Source organism: Arachis duranensis, chromosome 5 (assembly GCF_000817695.3).
Source record: "Arachis duranensis cultivar V14167 chromosome 5, aradu.V14167.gnm2.J7QH, whole genome shotgun sequence".
NCBI lineage: Eukaryota > Viridiplantae > Streptophyta > Magnoliopsida > Fabales > Fabaceae > Arachis > Arachis duranensis.
The window spans coordinates 105436324-105456775 of NC_029776.3; the positions used below are offsets into that span (position 1 = coordinate 105436324).

At 29.0% G+C, this 20452-nt stretch overlaps 3 protein-coding genes across 4 annotated transcripts; all 3 read left to right on the plus strand.

The window, feature by feature from the left end:
* The first annotated feature begins 4474 nt into the window (after positions 1 to 4474).
* Positions 4475 to 5793, plus strand: LOC107491101 (heavy metal-associated isoprenylated plant protein 39). The gene is made up of 3 exons (XM_016111866.3): positions 4475 to 4660; positions 5027 to 5102; positions 5457 to 5793. The coding sequence occupies exons 1-3, from the start codon at positions 4655 to 4657 to the stop codon at positions 5723 to 5725; spliced, it is 351 nt and encodes a 116-aa protein (XP_015967352.1). The 5' UTR covers positions 4475 to 4654; the 3' UTR covers positions 5726 to 5793.
* Positions 5794 to 7464: 1671 nt separating this feature from the next.
* LOC107491100 (heavy metal-associated isoprenylated plant protein 39) lies at positions 7465 to 8499 on the plus strand. Its single transcript, XM_016111865.3, has 3 exons — positions 7465 to 7684; positions 7826 to 7901; positions 8004 to 8499. The coding sequence occupies exons 1-3, from the start codon at positions 7679 to 7681 to the stop codon at positions 8324 to 8326; spliced, it is 405 nt and encodes a 134-aa protein (XP_015967351.1). The 5' UTR covers positions 7465 to 7678; the 3' UTR covers positions 8327 to 8499.
* An 8407-nt stretch (positions 8500 to 16906) lies between these two features.
* On the plus strand, positions 16907 to 18080 carry LOC107491098 (heavy metal-associated isoprenylated plant protein 12). 2 transcript variants are annotated; one of them, XM_016111862.3, is made up of 3 exons: positions 16907 to 17037; positions 17512 to 17587; positions 17700 to 18080. In XM_016111862.3, exons 1-3 carry the CDS (start codon positions 17032 to 17034, stop codon positions 18041 to 18043), a joined length of 426 nt encoding a protein of 141 aa, XP_015967348.1. In that variant the 5' UTR covers positions 16907 to 17031; the 3' UTR covers positions 18044 to 18080. The 2 variants fall into 2 exon arrangements, with proteins under 2 accessions (XP_015967348.1, XP_015967349.1); XM_016111863.3 differs by having other exon boundaries at positions 16922 to 17077.
* The last annotated feature ends 2372 nt before the right edge of the window (positions 18081 to 20452 follow it).

Consider the following 20452-nt stretch of genomic DNA (forward strand, 5'->3'; position numbering starts at 1 on the left):
GCCCTCCGGCGGGTTCGGGTTTTTGGATACCATCGAATTGGAATTGGAATTGGATTTGGATTTCACGAATCACAATATTTTTGGGGAGAAATTCGCGGTTCTAAATTCTAATTTCTAATAGCTGCGGCGAACTACAACTTGTCTTATTAGGTTAAAGGTTGTGTGGCTTGTTTTTGAAAAATTAAAAATTAAAAAAACTAAATTGTGGATAAATCGATTTTTTATTTTTCCTGGTCATTTCAAATTTAAGACACAACATACAAGGATATTAAAAATAAAAAAAATGTATTACTATAAAACTTTTGTTATTATCAAATTTCAATTCAGAACACGGTTGTAAGTTGTAATATTTTATTGGATGACACTTTATCGTATATATTTTACTAATAAGAATCTTCTATATAGACTATAAGTTGTTTAAGTACCAAGGGAACAAAATTTTGAGAAAAATATTACTACAAAATTAACTATGATGATGGGACATGGGAGAATTTAAGATTTTATAAAACTATTTTTTGAGTGTTGATTTTTCAACATAAAACTTTTTTTTATGTATTAGTCCTTTGAAACTCATAATAATCAATTGGGTAAAATCCTATTTGTTTGTGTTATTAAGAATTTTCTTTATTTATTTTTTTGGGTCCATGGAGAGGTTATGGGCTTGTGGCTATGTGACTATGTGAGCGATGAGACCATTGCTAAAAGAAAAAGTATAGGTAGACAATGAAAATATTAAATAATGTGAATAATAGATATATTGGATATTCATTTAATTAGGTGTAAGGATAGTTATTTTAATATTAAGATTTAGATGGCTAATTTAAAAGTGTAGTGTATTTTTATTCGATTAGTAGTTATTCATGTTATTCAAGATAATCATTGTTTACCTAACACTTTTCTTGTCAAAATTAGTTAACTTATCTTATTTGACTTTAATTTTATTCCTATATTTTTTCATATTTTTATGGTTGTATTTGCCTGAATAATTAGAAGCCTTAACTAATTTGAGTTTCATTGAATAACTATACAATAAAATTATCTCTTCGTATTTATGTTTCTCTTGTACAATATTTTTCCTTTTCTTAAGAGTTTTGGTATTGGTAGAATTTTAAGCTGAATAAGTGACTAACAAAGACTTTGATACCTGCAAATGTTTGCTAAATCGTAACATTCACCTCACATTCATATTTAAGAGTAAATGACGAGTTAATTGAGTTGATCAAAGATTTAACCTTGATTAAATCACATTATTTTTCCAATTAATAAAGAAAACAATAATTGTTTTTAGCCACAAAATCTATATATATACACGGTAGTCCCTTAATAATGAACTAACTTTCATATGTCAGATACTAGATTTGGAATGATGATGGTCCACTTGAATGAAGATTCCTTGTTGGTGATGTAGAAATCGAAAATGGAAGGGACAGTTACATTGCTTGGAAACAAGAGGGTGTTACCTAGTGGACCATGATGTGAGTGAGTGCAATGCAAGCAACAACTTGGATTTACTCAAATACAATGAAAATTTAAAAAAAGTGAGTGATTTAGGATTTGTCTCATTTGTTCCAACATATTGGTTATCAAGTTTGTTAAACGTAACATAATAACACCTAAAAAAATCAAGTTAGGTTGATCTAATTGTTAGTTTATTAGTCTGCTTAAATAAGTGTTGGATATTCGAATTTTGTCTTACACGTATAACAACTCATTAACCAACGATAAACTCTTAAATGAAACTTCGATTTGCGACTTATTGAATGTACTTTTATCTTCAAACAAGTGATATTTACTTGCAACAAGAGGAGCATGAAAACAAATTCCTATTTATTTTGTCTCCAATGTTAAAAATTAATTCGTTATAAATTTAAACCACGTTTAAGAATTTTGAATTAATTAATAAGTTGCAGTATATATAAAATGAGATTTGAATTTGCAATATTTATTCAACTAAACGAGTTAAAGTAACAACTCAATCAACAAATAATTTTTTTAGTTTACCAAATATGAGTACAAACACAGACACTTCCCAAGAAAAGCTCAAAAAGGCTTTATTAAGCAGGCCATAATCCCTTCACTAGATGTTTGTACACTCTTCTTTTCTTTTCTTTTTGTCAGATAATTTTTATTTTGTACGTGTAGATATGTTTTGATTTTGGGGTCTAAACTCTGAAGTCGTAATCATCTCTAGAAATCTTAGGCCCCAAATAAAAAATTGAGCTTGAAACCATTCTATCCATGATGTGGGCTCTGTGTTTCCTTGACTTGCGCTAGTCTTTGTTTCAAACTTTCAACTTTGTTTTATTTTCATTTTTCAAGAACAACAAGGTCTTAATAAATAAAATAAAATAACATATTGTAATTAGTAATTGTCATAAAACCACTCATTCTAAAAGCTGATAGGGAAAGGTAACATTAATAGTTATATCTCTAACATTCTCCCTCAAGCAAAAGCCTCTCTTTTGGAGTTTGTTTGATTTTCTATTATTTTTCACTTTTTTTGGATTCTCTAAGGATCGAACTCTTGATCTTTCGAACATAGAGCTCTGATACTATGTCATGAAACCACTCATTACAAAAATTTAAACTGATAGGAGAAGGTAACATTAATGATTATATCTCTAACAGTAACGTTAATGAATCTATGATAGTATGATTGACCGATTAATGTGGACAAAAATAAATTAAATGGTACTACGAATTCAACAAATTTAGCTCCATAATAGAATGAGAACAAAAGGTAATTGTCAATTAATGGGACAAATGTACCTTCAAAACATATGCGATTTTAATTAATGCATTTCCATTCTGTGCTGTTTTGTAAATATAGTTGTAATTTTATTAAAAGAGTGTTAAGGCCAATAAATTTTATAATTTGTAGTCATCAATTAATTATTATTAGTATTTTGAATAATATAAAATTATTCATTTTTTTTATAATAAAATACCGGTCAAATTTTAATAAAAATATTTGTCCCTAAACTTTTTTTTTTTAATTATAATGTGTTGACAAAAGTAAACGTGTATGCTTGCTTAGTCATATTCTTTATAATTATAGTCCATGTCCGTATCCATGTATGCCTTTGGGCTTTGAATATGGACCGAGTCAGCTAGCTTTCAATGGATCAAAGATGCATGATGCACGCGACAAATCATGAATTGTTGTGGTAAAGCTTTCATGATCATTTTCTTTTTGCCAAACTAGGCAAATAATTAAGAGGAGTCCTATACATACAAGTTATTTGATGCACAAGTTATATAAGTTGGGAGAAATTATCAAACCCATATACGATTTTCATAGCGTGCTTTGCGTTCCTCCTTCTCCTCCTCTTCTTTCTTCTTTTTCTCTTACTCTTCTTTTTCTTCCTCTATGAAAATAAGTTTCTTGCCGCGTTTTTTCTTTGCCTTTTCATTCGTTGTTTTATTTGCGTTTACTAGTATTCTTGTTTTGTTTTTTTCGATTTTCATGGTTTCTGAAATCAAGTTTTGAAATCGTTTTGAAAATAATAAAACTTCAGAAATATACCCAAACAATTACAGAAATACACCAAACGGTTACAGAAATTCACTCAAACAATTATAGAAATACACCCAAAGGATTACAGAAGTACACCCAAAGAGTTACAAAAATACACCCAAAATTCGTTGAAGTACACCTTATGCATAATTCATAACTCTTCCTCTTTCTCCTCCTCGTCTTCTGCTACTTCTTCTTCGAAAAAGAGAAGAAAAAGAGGAGGCATGGAAAAAGAGAAAAAAAAGAAGAAAAAGAGATAAGAAGAAAATTGTAAAAAACGCATGAATATAAATAACTTGTATGACTTGTATGGAAAAATACTTGTATATAGAGACAATAATTAAATACTTTATCACTGAGAGTATTATTAAGTATTATTAATCTCAAGTTTTTTGTTAGTTTTTTTTCGCTTATAATATTCTCTAATGTTTAATCCGTTGCAAATATGATGTTCATTCAAGAATTTGTTGCTGGCCATTAAATTGATGCATACACAATGCGGGGTCTCAAAATTTTTGTTAGTTAAACATATAATAATTACATCTAAGTTTTGATTGGACCACACAACCAATTAAATTTATTAAGAAATTTGGTTAACATATATCTTAAAATTATTAAAATGATCCATTAAAAAATGATAAAAAAATTTAAAATTTAAAATTTTAATACATTGCTGTCTAAATTTTAATTATTAATTTTTATTATAATATAGATATAATTACTGGTAAGGTAGCTAGCTAGAAAGTTCCCAACTGAAAGGATCCATCCACGAAAAAATAGTAGTATAAAGAGTAATAAAGAGGCTACAATAATATCAATTTATTATTGTTTGTCTCTTGACTTGGGGGTTGACTTGACTTCTTCATCATTGGCTTCTCATCACTTTCCTAATAATCCTACCTAGCGATACTAAATTCACACTATTTAAGAGTTTCGTTCTTCATCACCACCCTTCAACTAAATTAACATACCATATCTCTTATCTAATATACACTAGTACGAGCGTTACTTCATCAAGTTCCCCAAGCTTATCTTAATTAATTAGCCTATAGCTTCCTTTCACCCTTTGAAACTTCATTTCAATAATCTTGCTTTAAACTCTTACAAATCATCAAACTCATCACAAGATATATAGTAATGAAGGTTTGTTAGAATTATATTATGCATCATCAATCTTTAACCAATATAATCTAGCATGTTATGTCTCCCATTTTTCATCACCTAATCAGTGCATCTATTTGAGTTTTAATTAGGATCTTTTGTACAAGTGTTTTAAGAATATAAGTTAAGAACACTAAAGAAAATTGAATGAAAAAATATTTTTTTTTAACCAATAATCTACAGTGTACTCTTTAACTGAATTAATTAATTAATTTGCTTTGTTTCCATACATCATAACTTTTTTTTCTTTTGTATATGCTAATAACATGCTTAGATTTATTTTTGGCTTATAGAAAGCTTCAAACTAAGAGCTATATTATTAATTTGATTTGTTCTATTAATTAACAGAAAGCAGTGTTCAAGTTAGACATAAACGGTGACAAAGCCAAGCAAAAAGCTATGAAGGCAGTCTCTGGCATCCAAGGTATTCAATAATTATTTCAACTTATTATTGACTAATTAATATATTCAATTTTAATACACTATTAATATAAAACAGTTTTACAAGTGGATCTAATTATGTAATGCTATGCAAGCAAAAATAATTGTTTACATTGACTGCATGAATAATTATCCAAATAAACAAATGTAATTGAATAATTTTATAAACTATTTTACATTATCAATACATCAAAATTAAACTTGTAATTAATATCATGTATATATTTGACTTATGGACATGCATACATAAATTAGCTAGCTAGCTTCAAGAACAAATTGATTTTTACTTTATTTCAATTATTTTAACATATTAAGTTGTTATTATTACAATTTGTAGGAGTTGCTTCAGTGTCAATGGATATGGCAGAGAAGAAATTAACCTTAACAGGGGACATTGATCCAGTACATGTAGCAGGAAAATTACGAAAATGTTGTCACACACAGATAGTTTCTGTTGGACCAGCCAAAGAGGAAGAAAAGAAGGCATCATCAGAAGAAACTGCTATCAAAGTTTTTGAAACCTATCCTCTTCATTATTATCAAGCCAGAGCACCTTATTATGTTACAAGTATGGAGGAGAATCCTAATTCATGTGTCATTTGCTAAGTTCTGTAATATCATAGACAAATGGATCAAATAAAATACGAGACACTAAGAGTACGTTTTGATTCGTATTTTTTTTTTATTTTTAATATTTTCTTTAGAATTTTGTGAATAAATAAATAGAAGTTGAAAATAGAAAAATATAATTTTATTATTTTACCTTTTTTTTTATAAAATTCTAAAAAAAATCATAAACCAAACACATCATAGTGTGTGTCAACAATGGAGTGAAAGGTAATTTCCTTGATTGCAATGTTATTATTAACTCAATGGGAAAACAGTTATATAGATGGTCTTATATTGCTGTTACTATATAGTTTGGAATCAATACTAAAATATTTGTCAGTGACTATTGCAACCGACATTCACGAATAATGATTCAGAGTTCTATTTAATTTTCTTAATATTTAAAATTTTAAATAAATAAAATTATATATTTTTTAAAATTTTTTAAAAATACAAATTTAATTTTTATTTAAAAATTAAGAAAATGATTATAAAAGTAAATTAAGACTCTTAATAATGTTTCTTGTATAATTATTTCAGAGGAATTGAACAGTGGTTGATAGTTTTTTTTTTTAATTTTATTTCTTTCAAATTGCTGCAATTGCAAATACAGTTACCACCATCTACTTCTATTAATAATATTAGGAAGAAAAAGGGAAATTATCTGTTAATAGTACCCTTGAAACTTGATAGAATAAGTGATATATAGGTTCAGTTAGTTATATAGATAGTTAGTTTAGCTTTCTATTTCTAGTAAGTTTTGTTAGTAATATAACTGTTTTTAGTTAGTGATCTGTTCAGAGTCTAATATTTTATCATTGTGTAAGGCGCTCTGCTTCCTCCCATATAACGCAGCAGTCTCATTTATCAAAGGTAATTAATTCAATACACACATTATCATTCAGTAAAATTCACAAATATGAAATATCTCAGCTTTCTCTAAAATTTGTATATCATTATTAGTTATTTAAATTTTTTTTCAATGTTTCATTTATTGGAATCTGTATATTCTTTCCTCTCAAATCACACATTAAAATATTAAATTGTTCAAATAATAGTGTATATCTCCAAATTAAAATTTTTGAAAAGGAAAACAGAATTAAAAAAAAAAACAGAACATTATGTATTTATTTTTAGATACTGAAATTTGAATTATGAGACTATGATTTAGTATTGTATTTAGTAATGATTTTATTTTCAAAATATAAAATTTTAGTTTTTTATTTTTTTTCAATACTTTTAAAAAGTGAAAATACAAGAGATTGAGTGAGAATGAAAATTAAAATTTTAATAATATTTTTAAAATAAATAAGAGTATTTTAGTAAATATTTTTATTTTATTTTTATATTTATCTTAAATCAAATAAAATATCAAGACATAATTTAATTGTATATTTTATACTAAACATATTTTACAGACTTAATTTAGTCTTAATTTTTTAATTTTTATTTTTTAGTCTTTATTTTTCAGTCTCAATTTTATTGTCAAATATAATTTTTAATCCATAAAAAATAATAGTTTAACCAATTCTATAATATCTAAATTTCGTTTAATAAAAAATAAATACTATTTTTTAGACACTATAACCATCGTAGTTTTTTTACTTTTTAGCTTTTAGTCTTTTACCAATCAATAGACCTGCTAAGTGCCAGCTATGAATGAATGAATGAATACCAACCACGCAAGCATCTAAGAAAGTTCCCAATGACTATCCTCATCATTATTGAGTTCTTGGGATCCATCCACGAAACCAATTTCCTACTACTTTTCCCCTTGACTCAGTTGACCCCTCTTCTCTCTTCCTATATAATCTCCCTCACACTTTGCTTTAATTCACCACCTTCACTTCAATTCTAATACACATATATTCCTTTGCAACTCCAATCTTTCTTAGTAGCCTCTCTACTTAATTAGAGATCACAAGTTTCATCACCATTTCTCAATCAACAATGAAGGTAAGTTAGAAGCTTATACTACATTAAATAAAGTATATAATATGAGTATTTAGTTTATTATTAATTATTTCGTTTCATGTATATATGATATGTTAATATTAGTCCTAATAAAATCTTTTATTGATTTGTGTTGTTCAACAGAAAGTTGTGTTGAAGTTGGATTTACACGATGACAAAACCAAGCAAAAAGCTATGAAAACTGTCTCTGGCATTTCAGGTACTTGAAATAATTCTACCATCGCATCTCTTATTTTGTTCAACACATTAATAAATAACACTTAATTAATTTGTAGTAATTATTTTTATTTTATTTTTGCAGGGGTTGAATCAGTATCTGTGGACATGAAGGACAAGAAAATGAGTTTAATTGGTGAAATTGATCCGGTACATGTAGTAGGGAAATTACGAAAATGGTGTCACACAGAAATATTATCAGTTGGGCCAGCAAAAGAAGAGAAGAAGAAGGAAGAAGCTAAGAAGCCAGAAGAGAATAAGAAACAAGAAGCTGCAAAAATATATGAAGCTTATCCACTTTATTACCAAATGAGACCAGCAACTACACAATATCATTATTATCAACCATACCAATATGCTACAAGTGGTGGAGAAGAAGAATATAATAATGGCTGTGTGATCTGCTAGATTAAATACTATTATTATGGAATGATTATGATGAAGTAAACGTAATGTGTGCTGGATAAGTATATATGTTGGTACTTCAATTCATGGATGTAAAATTTTATGCCAAGTTTTGATTTGTTATATGTTATTCGTTATTAGTAATAACTAATGAAGTTTTGAGAGATTTTTGTTCAGTTCTATGGCGCACAAGTTTTTTTTCTGATATGCTCTGTTAAAGTAGTCTTATTGGTTCGGCTTTTTAGTTTCTTTATCATTGATTATAATTAATTATACACGTTTTATTAACCTTTGTGTTGAAAAGGTTAAAGGCAAAGATTAGTACACAATGTTGAACCAACACAAGTTAACACAAATGAATAAAGGTACGAATTTCTTAATTATTTTTCTTGAGTTTCCTTAAAAGATACAGATAAAGTTTGTTTATTTAAAATGGTCACCTGCTTTATATAGTTTTACAATATTCGAAGAATTAACTATTAGATTTTTTATCTGATAGATATCTTGGTGTAAAACTCTGCCTATGTTACATTTGTGATATATAGCCGGTCTCAAATCCGGATAAAGGAGGAGGGTTATGTTAGGTCTTCGGCAACCAACATAAAAATATAGCCGAACTCCCATGACATGAATCAAATACATTATTGCGCTAAAGCTAGGTCGTTACCCAGAAGCAACGCGCCGTATCGCTCGAGTACGGTGTCAAAGCAAGAGCCGCTGCATCGGTGCTCGGGTGTAGTGTTAAATGAGCAAGGATTCTCGCGTTTTCGTGAACGGACGAGGGTAAATAAGCTAGTTCACAAAGTAAAAGGTAAATGTCAAAGCGACAGAAGGTTGAGATTTGGGACATGGAACATAGGCACTCTAATAGGAAAGTCCATGGAGGTGGTGGATACCATGACAAGGAGGAAGATTAATATTATGTGCCTACAAGAAACGAAATGGGTTGGTGCAAAGGCTAGAGAATTGGATACTTCTGATTTCAAACTTTGGTATACAGGAAAGGTGAAGAATAGGAATGAGGTTGGAATAATTGTGGATAAGCAGTGGAAGAAGGACGTAGTGGATGTCAAGAGAGTGGGAGATCGGATCATCTCTATCAAACTTGTGGTGGAGGGAGGTGCTTTCCATGTGATTAATGCCTATGCACCGCAAGTGGGTTCGGACGAACAACACAAGATAAAGTTTTGGGAGGATCTAGAGAGTTTGGTTCAAGGCATACCTTTGGAAGATAAGATTTTCTTAGGAGGAGATTTAAATGGCCATGTTGGGAGAGAAGTGACTGGATATGGGAGTATTCACGGAGGCCATGGTTTCGGGGTGATCAATGTCGATGGTAAAACTATTTTGGACTTTTCCTCAACCTTTGATCTTCTCATCGCAAATACATGTTTTAAAAAGAGAGACGAACATCTTATAACCTATAAGAGTGGCATGACAAGCTCTCAAATCGACTTCTTCTTGTTGAGGAGAGTCGACCGAAAATTTTGCATTAACTGTAAAATTATCCCGGGAGAGAGTTTGACAACACAACATAGGGTGCTCATCATGGATTTTTGTGTTGAGCAAAAGTTGAGGAAAAGACATCATACGAAGAACCCAAGGACGAGGTGGTGGCGGATGAAAGGTGAGGAACAAAGAAGCTTCTTAAGACGGGTAGGAGAAGAGACAAAGTGGGATGGGAATGGAAGCGCGGAAGAGATATGGAGGAAGATGGCAGAAGTTATCAGAAGAACAGCAAAAGAAAGTTTTGGTGAATCTAAAGGAATAGGACCAAGAGACAAGGAGTCCTGGTGGTGGAATGCGAGTATACAAGAAAAGATAAAGATAAAAAGGGAATGTTTTAAAGAGTGGTTTTTATGCCGCAATGCAGATAACTGGAAAAAATATAAGGCGGCTAAGAAAGAGACAAAAGTGGCTGTAAGTGAAGCAAGAACAAGAGCATATGAGGGTCTCTACCAGTCTTTGGGCACGAAAGAATGAGAAAAATGTATATATAGAATCGCAAAGAGTCGGGAAAGAAGAACGAGAGATTTTGGATCAGGTTAAGTGTATAAAGGATAAGGATGGAGAGGTGTTGTCTCAAGAGGAGAAGATTAATGAAAGGTGGAAGAACTACTTCTACGAGTTATTTAATGAGGGACAGAAGACTCTTCCGAGCCTTGGTCGATTATGCACAAGGGAAGAAGATCAAAACTTTGACTACTATCAAAGGATTCGAGACTTCGAGGTAAAAGAGGCTCTAAAGCAGATGAAAAATGGCAGGGCAGTAGGACCTGATAATATCCCGATTGAGATTTGGAAGGGTCTTAGAGAAAAAGGCATCAATTGGTTAACCAAGCTTTTTAATGAGATTTTAAGGTCAAAGAAGATGTTTGATGAGTGGAGAAAGAGCACATTGGTACCTATCTACAAGAATAAGGGGGATATACAAAGTTACGAAAACTATAGAAGGATTAAGCTTATGAGTCATACTATGAAGTTGTGGGAAAGGGTGATAGAACGGAGGTTGAGAAAAGAGACACAAGTAACAGAGAACCAATTTGGATTTATGCCAGGAAGATCTACCATTGAAGTGATATATCTATTAAAAAGGATGATGGAGAGGTATCATAGTAATAAAAGGGATTTACATATGGTGTTTATTGATTTGGAAAAAGCGTATGATAGGGTACCAAGGGAGGTCTTATGGAAGGTTTTAGAAAAGAGGAGAGTAAGGATCGCATATATTCGGGCAATTAAAGACATGTATGATGGGGCCACAACTAGTGTGAAGACTCAAGGTGGTGTGACAGAGGAATTCTCTATTAGTATAGGATTACACCAGGGATCATCATTAAGTCCATACCTTTTTCACATTAGTCTTGGAAGTACTCACAGAGCACATCCAAGACCCTGTGCCATGGTGCATGCTTTTTGCCGATGATATCGTCCTTATGGGAGAGTAAAGGAAAGACCTAAATAAGAAGTTGGAGTTATGGATAGAAGCTTTAGAAGTGTATAGTCTGCGCATAAGCCGTAGCAAGATGGAATATATGGAATGTAAGTTCAGTCTGAGAAGGGAAAACCCCAATATAGGAGTGAAGATTGGAGAAAATATCCTACGAAAAGTTAAAAGTTTTAAGTATCTTGGGTGCATCATACAGGATAATGGAGAGATTGAACAAGATGTAAATCATAGGATCCAAGCAGGTTGGTCAAAATGGCGAAGTGCATCTGGTTTTATATGCGACAAAAAAGTGCCTTTAAAACTTAAAGGTAAATTCTATCGCATCGCTATAAGATCGGCTATGCTGTATGGTACGAAGTATTGGGCGGCTAAAGGGGAGCACGAACATAAGTTGAGTGTGGCAAAGATGAAGTTGTTGAGATGGATGAATGGTCATACGCGATTGGATAAAATAAGGAATGAAGATATAAGGGAGAGAGTTGGAGTAGCACCCATTGTGGAAAAGATGGTTGAATCGTGTCTCAGGTGGTTTGGACATGTGAGAAGAAGACCGATAGAACATTCAGTCAAGAGGGTGGATGAGATGGAAGATGGACAAAAGGCGAAAGGTAGAAGAAGACCTAAGAAAACCATCCAGGAGGTGGTCAAACGAGATCTACATGTAAACGGTCTCTCTGTAGACATGATATATGACAGAGCACAATGACGTCGTTTGATTCATGTAGCCGACTCCACTTAGTGGGACAAGGCTTTGTTGTTGTTGTAGATATTTTGGTGTAAACAAAAAAAGTACATAATGTTAAAAAAGATTAATTTTTTTAATAACATCTTTTATTAATATATTTTTTATGAGTTATGCTATATGTAAATTAAAATTAGTTATCAAAGTCAGTTATCAGTGTAAAATACATGCTAAAATATAAATATATATTAAAAATAAATTAAATTACATATTTATTTATACACAAATATATTAATAACTGATTTTGATATACAAATAACATTTTTGATCTTTTATATATGTTTAATATACTCCTCTGTCATCTCATCTTTCTTTTTACATGTAACTTCAACCTTTTCTTTTTCACGATATATGTCATTCTCACTTTTCTATCCAACTTTTATTATTAAATTACTAATTATATATATACTCTTAATCAGTAGAAGTGTTGAAATTTAAAAATGATTCTATATATATTGTTAGCTCTCTTCATTGCTTAACTATTATATTGTTTATAGCATTTTTTCTATGATATGAATTATGAAGTTTAATGATATTACTTTTAGATTAGTCTTAGCTTAATTTTAAAATTCTCAACGATTGTATATTTATGTCTGCTGTTCTATATATTAAAGTAATATATATTATGCAAACTTTTCACACAAGAGCACATAAGACTCACTAAAACACCATACATAGGTCCCACGTGCTCTTCTGATGAGATGAACTTAAACAGAGAATTCACAGAAACATTTTTTAATTTATTAATATATTTTATTCATTTATTTTAACCATATTATATGATACCTATAAATTAAGAAAAGATAATTAATTACGCTATTTTTTAATAAACATATCATTATAAATCAAAATTATTCCAGTATTTTTGAAGAAAAATTACAATTTTTTTATATATTATCAGATAATAAACTTAATTATACATGTATGTAATACATAAAATAAATCTTTCTACATATTTTATTGTAATATAAAGTATCTATGTTTGAATTAAACTTGCAAATAATTAACTTATTACATCATTATATTTTTTTCTCGTTGAGCTATAAATTAAAACTTGAAAAAATCTTGTATAATTATTTATTATATTTAAGTGCACCTTGTATTATTTGATGTGTGTTGCAAAATGTATCCAAACTTTATCGATATGGTGCATTAATAAATGTATATTTATTTTATATGTTAAAAAATATATAAAACAGACATATTTATATAATAATATTATTTAAATCATCTAACTGTTTTTAATTAACGACTTCACATTAAGATAACTATACGTGAGTCTGTATCATAAAATAATTGTCATAAATTTTTAAAAATAATAGACTACTGTTATTTGAGAAACAAGGAGAAGAAGCAGTATATCTAAACAGTATAGAAATCAAGTTGGGTTGGTCTAGTGGTTAGCTCACTAGTCCGCTTAAGCAAGTGTCGGGAGTTCGAATCCCGCCTTGTGCATGCAGCAACCCATTGGCCAGCGGCAAAACCCTTAAACGGAGCTCAGTACCAAAAAAAAAACGGTACAGAGAAATTGCAAAGAACTTTACTAGAAGTGATTCTTCGCCGCAAAACTGGATTTGAAGCCATTACTCTCCAGGGCCAAGATGACTTTCTAGCTAGTTTCTGTTGATCCGAAATTACACGGTGGATTCCCATTGACAAAACATCACTTTTGATGGAGTGATGAGAAAAGATTAAAGGAGAAAAAGACAAAAACATTGCTACACCTTTTTCCTGAAATATATGATTGATTAACTTTAATTTCATGAAAGGAGAAATAAAGCTAATTAGGATTTGATAAGGGTGCATGCAACAACAATGAACGAGTCCACAAAAGCGTTGCGCGTTGAAGGTTGATACAAACATTATACACATTATTGAAAAAGTATTTTTATGCGACTTGGTCTTTCTATTAATGTTTGAATCATCACTCTTCATCAGATCAAAGTTTCCTTTTTTTTTTGGTAAACATAAATTTCTAATATGTTGAATGAATTGCAACTATTAAGAGATGAATGTATTATATATATAGTTCCTACCTAACAATTTATGATTGGTGTGTGTTTATGCAAAACATATTAGTTTATATATACAATATTTAAATATATGTGTGTAAGTGTAACATCTTGGTAAACATAAGTTTTAAAAATATAATATCGTTTATGCATTAGTCCACCCTGTATCAGTATTGTTGGAATACTATTTAAATATGAGTAATGCTAGGAACCAAAAGGGTATCAGTCAAAAACCAATCAAATATCTCTGGGTGAATTTAAAATTTGTACGAGTTAATATATATGGATATTTCTTCTGCTAAGTATTAGAATGTTTTTTTTTTCATGCTAAATGGATGTTTTTTTATATATTTTTCGAATTTTTTTATATTACAAATGTAAATGTCTCTATTTCTTTAAAAATTTTATAATTTTTTTAAATTTTATAAATATTTAATTATTTTTGCTAAAATATAATTGAATATTTCTTTTGTTAAGTGTTAGGATGTTTTTTTTTATATTAAATGAATGTTTTTTTTAATAACACCCGTAATGGCCCTATTTCATACTCCCTAAAAACACAACCTTCAGAATCTACACTCTCCCTTCAACTATGACCAAACTGATCCAATATTCCAACCGGCTTTATCGGCTTCCTATGCACCAATTCCCTGCACCGTTGATGACACCCTCACCAAACCATGCACCATAGGGTTGAATTTTGAAACGAAGGTGATGAGGAGTTCCGTGATCCCAGGAGAGATTTTTGGTTTTTTTCCACATATTAATCAAGGAGTGATTTGGTTGAACACGGTAATTAATAACAAAATTTGAAAATTAAATAAAATTAAATTAATTAAGCAAAATGTGATTTTGTTTATTTTTTGGCCGATTCCCTTTTGGTTTCACATATTTTTCTTTTAAATATTAGTTAAAATAGTATTCGAATATTTAAATTTATATTTGATTTTAAATTAGAGTATTATATTTTTATTGTTTATTTATTTAATTCTTGTAAAAAAAAATTCGATACTTAAATTAAAACATTCGACTATAAAAAGAAAATTTAAGTACTCAACGATACAAATCAAGTCGATCCAATAAAATAACATCAACTTTACAAAAGACATCAAGGGTAACAAATGCCCCAAATAATAAAGCAAAAGCAAAATAACTCTAACCAAACAAAGTTTCACCCAAACGTTCTATGAATTTGTGTCCTTTTTTTTTTTTGTTAAATCCATTTTTAATTAGACCCTTTCCCTTCAACAACTCGTCTTTTTTATTATTTTTTTTGTTGGTCTTGTTAATTGATTTTTTTTTTTATATCACACTTGTTCATACTTCTCAACTTTATTTGTCTTTTTTTTATAGACTAAGTTATGCTCAATTTTTTCTAATAACATCTTTAAAATTCGTAGAAATAAAAGATTAAAGCAGAAGTGGTGAAAAATCCAAATAAATTATTCTTTAGCTGCCTATACTTTAAAATAGTTGTTTAGGGTTTAACTAATTTTTTGTTTTCAATTTCTATTCCATAGATGCCAACAAATATTAAACATTTTCGTAGATTGAAAAATGACATTGTAACTTCTTTGCATAGTTAGATGATTATGTTACTTCGTGTGGTAAGGATGATAATAAGACTGTCTCAGTTGGGGCATCAAAGTAGAAGCAGAATTGATTGGAAGGCTATGGTTATGTGGTGGATAACAAAGTTAATGAGTTGGAGAAAAGATTAATTGGTTTGGAATATCACTTAGATAAGTGTAGATTGAAAATGGGTGAAAGTAGATGTATTAGGTATGGGTTTAATTTGTTAGCATTTCTTGGTGGGACTGTAATTGCAAACTTGTTCAGAGCAATTGTGTAGGATTTTGATAACTGAATTTTGTTATTTTCTAAAGTTGAGTTGTGAACAAAACTTTTGATAACGAATGAAATACGAATTATTGTGGTGAATTTGTAAAGTTTTGGTTTCTAAAGCGGGACAGATCGACCCTGTCCATTTCCTAATGAAATATGGATTGAAACCCAAAAATGACGTAGTTTTGGTTTTTAAAGTGGGACAGATCGACCCCTATCCATTCTCTAATGGAACATGGATTAAAACCCAAAAGCAATGTAGTTTTAGGTTTCTAAAGCGGGACAGATTGACCCCTGTCCATTTTCTAATGGAACATGGATTGAAACCCAAAAACGACGTAGTTTTAGGTTTCTAAAGCGGGACAGATCGATCCCTATCCATTTTTTAATGGCCAACATGGAATTTAATAGAGTGTTAACATCCACGTCAGCAAGGTTAACTGACACGTAGGTAATTTCCGTCTTTTTTAATCAGGGAAGATGACAGAAAGACCGCAACGTCTCACGAAAGTATGGGACAGGGACCGATTTGTCTCTTTTTTTTGACAAGGGTCACGATGTCCATAAAAAAAAAGATAAAGATCAGGTTGGGTGTTCACTCAAATATATTATAAAGATTATATCAAATGGCATATATTAAGAGGGGAAAAGGCTTCAATAATAAGTATTTGTGTATTACACGCTTATGTTATTTCATGGATCACTTTTGTTAAAGCAATTGCTTTGAAGGATGATGATAGATGAAGGTGCAAAATTTGTACTATTCTCACAGCTTCCGCGTTGTAAATAGTGATAGACACATAATTGAATAGAATGATGGTCATTTTTTTATTTAATTAAATCAATGATTTTGAGTTTAAGCTACTAAATATCTAATTAATGCTCTAATAACTTTACTTTACATACTACTCGGCTTGACTTGGGGTTGACTTGACTTGACTTGAACATATATTTTCACTTCATCACCAGCTAGCTAGAATCATCCTCATCAATAATATCTTCTATATAAGTGTGTCTTGCTCACACTTAGCTTCATTGCAACACACATCATCACCACCTTCACCTACTTACAACTCTATCTACTTAATTACCTTAGCTTTCAATTTGCAAGTGTGACCCAAAAAAAAAAATTACTCAGCTCTCACAAATTTCATCAACAATGAAGGTCAGAATTATTAAACTCTAGGCTGGTTAATATAATAACGGTAAAGTATATTTTTTGTTCTTGAAATTTGTTAAAAATATTTTTAAATTTCATTTTATTTTAATTGTGTCTCAAAAGTTTGCGAAATAAATTAAATATATCTCTGATAGCTAATTGTTTAAAAAAATTTGTGATCAATTCAGCAATAATTATACAAAAATAATTTTTAACACAAACAAATCATACATAGTTGTCATGTATTATTACTAGATTGGTCCTAAACTTTCTAAAAATTTAGCTATCAGAGATATATTTGATACAAATCAAAAACTTTAAGAATAAAATTAAAATAAAATAAAATTTATTAAGAATATTTTTAAAAATTTTGACAAATTTTAAGGACAAAATATATACTTTATCCAAATAATAATTACTTTGTTAATGTATGTACTACAAGTCCTAACGTGTACCTTAATTTGTTAATGTATGTTTCAGAAAGTAGTTTTGAAGGTGGACTTTTATGATAATAGAACCAAGCAAAAAGCTATGAAGAAAGTCTCTAGCCTTTCAGGTATATATATGTTATAATATTGATCTTAATTTTCCCTCTTTAATTTGCTAACACCTCTAATTATTAATCATATGTACAATTATTAAATTATATTTGTTATTTAATGTTGAAGGGGTTGAGTCAATATCTGTGGACATGGAAAACAAGAAATTTGCTATAATTGGGGAGGTGGATCCAGTAGATGTTGTAGAGAAGCTAAGGAAATTGTGTAATGCTGAAATGGTTTCTGTTGGACCTGCCAAAGAAGATAAACCATATTATGGCATGGAATTTTTAACAAATATTATTAAATCATCACCATCAAATTCAGATCCAATCATCACATTCCATGAAGCCTATCCTCCTCTTAATTATTATTACTATCAAATGGGGCCACCACTATATAATAATAATCAGTGTTACTACAACTATGTTGGACATGCAGAAGAAGATCACCATGGTTGTGTTATTTGCTAGATTATTATAAAATTGCAGAAACTTTAATTTCAATCAAGGGTGTGTGTCCTACTATGTAATATATATATGCTGTAAGGATTAGTTTTGTGATGATGTTTATATTATTTGATTTGATTACACGTTGAAACTTTGATGTGGTGATGCTATTATTTCATAAGTCACTGGAATAAAGATGCGTGCATTGTTAGTTATCTCTGTAAGAATAATTTTGTTGCCTTCCTTATTGTGTTTGTTAAAAAGTAAAATGAAATTTTTCGCACTAAAAAATAACAAAAATATTATTTGTACACCAAAATCAACCATCAATGTATTTATGTATAAATATATATATAATTTAATTTATTTTCAATATATATTTATATTTCAACATGTATTTTATACTAATAATTAATTTTAGTGATAGATTTTGATATACACATAAGATAATCTAAAATATAATTAACTATTTTTAAACTGGTAAGTCACAATTATATTTTCATTATAAAGTACATATGATATTTCAATAGCATGACTCCCTAAACCTAATTTTGCACAATGAAAAATCTATATAAAAGTCAGAGCTTTTTATCCTTTATAGCTTATAATGTCTTACCAATTTAAGTAATTAGTTGACACATGCTGTAACCTCAAAAAAAGATAATATTATTTGTGTAATATTCTATCTGAAAGCATACAATTTTTTGACTGTGCAAGCTAAGGTAACCAAAATCAACAATCAGAACATACATGACGGATGCTTTTTCATTCTTTGAATAAATACTAGTGCCAAATTATAGGATTTTAGATTAAACACTTGAATGTTTTATAAAGTTGTATTGCTTTAAAAATTTTGAAAAATTATTTTTGTTAGATAATTTTAATATTTATATTAGACAAATATATTTTCAATAAATTATAATATAAAATAATTATGTCATAAAACATATATATAAAATATTTTTGAGAAACTTTTAGCGTAACAAAAAAATATTAAAATTAAAATATTCTAAATCTAGCAACTTTTGATACAACTAATATTAATTAATATTATGTGTACATAAACAATAACTATTAAATTAATTATTCGTAAAAATATATATTAAAAATTAGTTAAATAACTTATATATTGATCTATAAATATCTAGTAACTAATTTAATAACTGAATTTTTTTATTGAAAACCATTTTTTTCTTTTCAAGAAACTCTTGATTTTATTAAAATTGGTGTCAAGATATAAGAGGATAATATAACCCAAATGGCATAGTCTCCCCATACTCAATTAAGAGATTGCGGGTTCGAGTTTCCTATCTTTGTTAAAAAAAAATAACACGACATACATACTAAACATACTTATCGAAAATTTTACTGTCTAAGCCATTGTTTGAATTGAGAAAAATTGATGGAAAAAAAGATAAAATAAATAGAAAAATATATTTTATTTTATTTAGATAAAAAAAGGAAACAAAACTTTTATGTGGGTCTTACCAGTTACCACAAAAATTTTCTTCCTATCACTAGCAAAAAAACAACTGTGTGTGTGTTAGTTTTTGTATTTTTTAAATAATACCCTTAGCTATATATTGTTATTATTAATTGTTAATTACAAACTTAGTTTCAACTTTCAACACAGTTTGAATATGTTATTACAATATAAACTCACTTCTAAACATTACATTTATTAAATAAATAATTTATATTGTTGTATGAATTTATAAGTTTTTATAATATTTCAAAAAGCAATTAAAATAAATAAACAAAAATATTTATATTTTATTTTATAATAAAAGTAAATATGTCATCATTTTATGCGGTAACTATTTTTTATTGTCTTCTCTTCTTATTCAAACAATGTATAAATAAATAATCTGAATATAAAACTAAAATCTGTCTTTTCTTTTACAATATTTTCTAATCTAAGAGATCAAGAACTAATCCATCATATATAACAGACAAAATTCAAATTTCTAACACTTATTTAATAGAATTAATAAACTAATCACTAGACTCAATTTAGTTAACTAAAATCCATTTCTAATAACTATAGATATGTACTCAAAAGTCAAAACTCATTTTTGTAGCCACTAAAGAATATCCTATATTAAATACGAAAACCAGTAGCACAAAAATATAGTTGATTGATAAATAAGGACAAAGTCAAGTTCTACGAATGAGGCAGTAGGCCAGTAACACAGTAACCGATACAAGGACGCGGTTTTGTCAATAATTGTCATGGGAGTGGACTTGGAGTATAGAGACCCAAAGGCCGAAATAAGTGTAAGATATTACCAAATTATCATTTTCGATTCAACACGTAGTTTCGTACTTAGCTAGTTAACTTTGGCTTTGTTTCTTTCTAAAATCAAGAATATATACAAAATTTTATATTCTTATATTTTATTTAATAATAAATTAAAATAAATTATAAAAAAA